General features: G+C 32.3%; 1 protein-coding gene and 1 long non-coding RNA gene across 3 annotated transcripts in view; one reads left to right on the top strand and one right to left on the bottom strand.

Annotated features, from left to right (window-relative positions):
* LOC106874983 (forkhead box protein J2) overlaps positions 1 to 4,951 on the top strand; it is a 283,773-nt gene that overhangs the window by 200,027 nt on the left and 78,795 nt on the right. For both annotated transcript variants that reach the window (XM_052977019.1, XM_014922916.2), the window contains exon 3: positions 3,794 to 3,868. In XM_052977019.1, coding sequence (XP_052832979.1) covers positions 3,794 to 3,868 — 75 coding nt within the window. The remainder of the gene's footprint in view (positions 1 to 3,793; positions 3,869 to 4,951) is intronic.
* Positions 3,743 to 4,951, bottom strand: part of LOC128250914 (uncharacterized) — a 14,826-nt gene continuing 13,617 nt past the window's right edge. The window contains exon 3 of the long non-coding RNA XR_008266852.1: positions 3,743 to 4,147. This is a non-coding gene — a long non-coding RNA (uncharacterized LOC128250914). The remainder of the gene's footprint in view (positions 4,148 to 4,951) is intronic.

Here is a 4,951-nt window from a genome sequence, read left to right as displayed (position 1 = left end):
TATATATATCATCATCATCATCATCATCATCATCTGCCTTCCATGCTGGCATGACTTAGATGATTTGACAGGAACTGGCCAGACAGAAGACTGCACCACACTTCTGTGTCTGTTTTGGCATGATTTTTACAGCTAGATACCCTTCTTAACACCAATCAACCTGCTGAGTAGAGTGAGTGTTTTTTACATGGTAATCAATTACAAAGCAGTTACAATATCAAGTATCCATGTGACTAAAAATCCAAGTGATAAAGTTATTCAGCGAGGGGTATATAAAATATAAGATCAGGAATTTGAGAGAAGAATATATGTTTATTGAATCATGTGAGTTCCATAGGGTTACAGTTGTTTCACAACCTTCTTCATGTTGTATTAATTTCAGTTTGGAAGAAATCATGCATACATGTTTGCATTAGTATGTATGCTCTGTATTGTACAATACAATTGTATATACACAAATTAATGCAAATTGAGAAGACTAGCTCATCAGATCATCGGAATATCTTGATTATATCAACAGTTCAACTCTGTAACCATGATTTTCTGGTGATGTAATGAGCTAGCCTTCTCTTCTTGCCTTAATTTGAGTATATTCACTTGTATTATATAATGCAGAGCATACATATTTATGCAAACCTGTACACATAATTTCTTGCTTACTGAAATCCATACTACATAAAGAAGGTTGCAAAACAGTCATAATCCTATAGAAGTTACATGGTTAAATAAATAGATATATAAAAGCATGTATATATGTGTATAACAATAAATAGCATTTTTATGTATACATGAACATACAAATACCAATGCATATGGATATGTTCTCCACTCATACAAATCTATTTGCGAACATGAAAACAGTTTTTTTTTCAAAATATATATTTTCAAAACTATGAGTAGGCTCTATTTTAATTTTTTTGTTTTTCTCTCTTCAGGATTTTTCTGTTTTTCTCACTATTCTTTCATATTTGGTTTGGAAGCATTAAATTTGTAACCCTTTTCATCATTTCAAAACATGTTTATTGTCTGATAAAATGATATTTAGTGGCAGTTATTTTGTTGTTTGATTATGCAATGAAATCACTGGAGAAATTTTGTGTGTATGTACCATTCATTATTACCAGGTTTTAAATGTTTTAACTGTTAAGATGGCACAATTATTAAATTGTCAGAAAGACTATTTTGCTCTGTTTCTTTACTTTGATTTTCATCCTTTTGGAGTTGATAAAATTATGTACTGCTCAAGCTTTTTTTTTTTTTTTTGAGCCTTAGTACTCATAAAGCTGGTTACTCAATTTGCCTGGCATGTACATGACAAAGATCATGACATTCCCCTGAACAGGACAACAGTCCATTGCAGGGTTGAAGGCTAACAATTTTACTGGGATGGGACAAGTTGATTACATCAACCCCAGTCCTTCACAAGGGAAGAAAAGCAAAGTTGACCCCAGAAGGATTTGAACTTGAAATGTAAGGAACTGGAAGAAATACTACTAAGCATTTTGACCAATATGCTAATTGTTTTACCAGGTTGTCTCCTTACCACTTAATAAATTGAATCTATGATACTGGTGTCCCCTTAACTTCTGTAATGAAGAAACTTTTGATAAAAATCCTCGCTTGCAAACAAACCTGGGTACTGCTACTTCTGGAAGTATTTTTGTGATACGTCTTGGGAGGGTCATTATGCTAAGAATAAACACATGCGCTGGTTTTATACCAGTTTCCTATTTGTCAGATGGTTAACCATTTAGCTCAATTTGCTAATCAGTTATTTGGTTAATCATTTTGGTCAGCCACTCAATCAGTTAGCTTAGTCACAGTCCTTTCATTGCCATTTGTGGCCTTATCAATGACATGCCCTCTAGTGATAGCAGTGAAATGACTGACCAAACTAATTGGTTGATTGATTGAACAAACGATTAACCAAACAATCATTTAATTAACTGGTAAAATGGTTAACCAGTTGACAAATAAAGAAGGTGAAGTAGAACCAGTGCATGTGCTTTATCGGTTTGATGACCCTCCCAAGATAAAACAAAATATTTCAACACATGAGTTCACATCAAGAACTTTGCAAACAAAATACAAAAACAAAATATTCAGTTTTTGTGTGTGCCATACAAATTCAATTATTAGCAGCCTATATGTCACATCTGTTATCTTTGCCTTTGTAAGTGAACAAAAGAATACTGATGATGTCACAAAATATTTGGGTTATTATATTTGATGTGTGCTTATTGCCTGTGTAATATTCTATATGTTGAATTTTGTATTGAATTTCCCCAGAGTGGGTATATTTTCTGGTAATATTCTGTGGTACTGTTTATCCATGTTCCAATAGAGCTTCATTTCTAGAGAGTAAGTTATAATGTGAGTGTGTGTGTTTAATACCCACTTTTCCATAATTGCACAGGTCAGATGGAATTTGTTGAGGTAGATTTTTTTTTTTACGGTCAGATGTCTTTCCTGGCATCAGCCCTCACCTGTTTCCAAGCAATGTAATATTTCCCCCATGGCCAGGCACTTCTTCATGTAAGATTACAAACAAATAGAGCCACTTCTGAAATGGTAACACTTGTTTACAAGAATCACATGATGTCAAATCAATGATACACACACACACACACACACACACATGAGCAAGCACTATCATACACACACACGTACACACATGCATACATATACACATACACTTATATAGATTAGATAGATAGATAAAGACATGCAAATGTATAGATATACATATATATAAAAGTATAGACAAATATATATGTACTTACGTATATATATATATATATATATATACACATAGAAACTTACATCCATATATATGTGTGTATGTAGAGAGAGAGAGGGAGAGGGATACAAATGTATATATGTATGTATATAGTCAAATATATGTGCATGCATATACGTACACATGCATACTTATTTACTACACTTATATATATGTAAAATACTCATGTGTATGTGTACATTTGTTGCCAAGATATATACATCGGTAAAGGATATAATCATTGTCTTGATATCAATGACACTCTCTTAACATTCTCACTGTCAGAAGTGCAGTGAACCGGTGATAGGCTCATTGGAAACCTGTAACAAAGGATGCTCTTCCTTGCAGTTTACAATCTGAACTAAAATAAATAAATAAAGCACGTTAAATAGCCCACTTGTACAAGAATGTTTGATAGAAATGTCAAAATTTGACAGAAAGTTTGTTTTAGTTCTTTAGTGAGGTTCTACAAACCAGTATGTTTCTGATCCTTTCTAAAGTACTGCTTCAAGTTCCAGTAACCTATCACTGCACATCTCATTTTCCTGTTGTTGTTGTTCTTCTTGTGTAACACCAGGAATTTCTATGCAATCTATTGCTCAACCTACTACAGTTAGTTTCTCAGTTGACCCTCAAATTTAACCTGCTATCTTGTTTTTCGTTTTTCCATTCCTCTTTTTTTAAGTGTTGGTGTTATGGAAAAAGCACCCAATACACATTGTAAAATGGTTGGAATTAGGAAGGGCATTGTGAAATATGGGGGGGGGGAGATAAGCCTTCATTTCCTCATTTTTATATTCGTTGTTCATTTACTTTTGTAAATTATATACTGTTATATGAAATTTTAATGCTACTTCATATAGCTTTTTTACATGTTATTTCATATAATTTATCTATTATATGTTTATTGGTGGGGAAGGGTTTAAAAAAGGTTGCAATTAGGAAATATAAAGGTATCTTATGTTTTGAAGTTGTAATAAATCTAAAGCAATGTTTTTTTGTTTTTTATTTCAGAATTCTATAAGACATAATCTGTCATTGAATAAATGTTTCTTAAAAGTGCCACGGTCTAAAGATGATCCTGGGAAGGTAAGATGTTATAAATAAACTTCACTTTACATATTTGAAAATAATGTATTTTGTCTGCTGATATTTTTCATTGGTTAAAGGTGTTAGGCGGCAGAATTGTTTATGAGTTGGACAAGATGTTTAGCAGAACTTTTTTTGGTTCTTTATGTTTTGAGTTCAAATTCTGCTGAGGTTGAATTTTCCTTCATCCTTTCAAGGTCAATAAAATAAGTACCAGTTGAGGACTAGGATCCATGTAACTGACTCGCCTTCTCCCCTATAAAATCTCTGGTCCTGTGCCTGAAATAGAAATATAATTAATGGGTTAAAGGCGGTGGTGAGCTAGTAGAATCATTACCATGCCAGAAAAGATGCTTTGTTACGTTTCTTTGAGCTCTTTACATTTTGGGTTCAAATACTGCTAAGGTTGACTTTGCCTTTCATCCTTTCAGGATTGATCGAATAAGCACCAGTTAAGCACCGGGGTCGATGTAATCAACTGACATCTTCTATATAAAATTTGGCTGATTGCCATTTCTAGCAGTGTAGAAACTATGTAGAAGCACCATCATTAGGCTAATGGTGGGTTAGCAGAAACAGAGTGAGGACTTAAATGTAAAAAAAATAAATAAATGTTTAATCATGTATTTTACTTTCACTTTTCAACTGTTGTCTGAAATTTTATCACTCATCCTAGAATTGATTTATTTTCTGTCTCACTTCTATTTTCGAGAGACTTTCTTGCTTCCTGTGTGGCTCAGCTCAATTAGAGCTGAATTTATATATGCTAACCCACTTTTTTTTTTTTTAATATTTCTACCATTGAAAAAAATAACAACAGCAAATAAGAAAGCACTATCATCAGCATGTGTATACTCTTCTTCTCTCTATGTTATCTAAATGTTATTCATTTGCCCAAAATAACTTGTGCTTCTTCCCTTAAAGCCATTTTGTACGTATCTCCTATCACACTATCACACATTGGTTTATACATTTATACTGTTATCATATATATATATATATATATATATATATATAATTATATAATATATATATATATGTATATATATATATATATGTATATATATATATATATATGTATAT

The sequence above is a fragment of the Octopus bimaculoides genome, chromosome 26, assembly GCF_001194135.2.
Source record: "Octopus bimaculoides isolate UCB-OBI-ISO-001 chromosome 26, ASM119413v2, whole genome shotgun sequence".
Lineage (NCBI taxonomy): Eukaryota > Metazoa > Mollusca > Cephalopoda > Octopoda > Octopodidae > Octopus > Octopus bimaculoides.
This window is presented reverse-complemented; position numbering and strand designations above follow the sequence as displayed.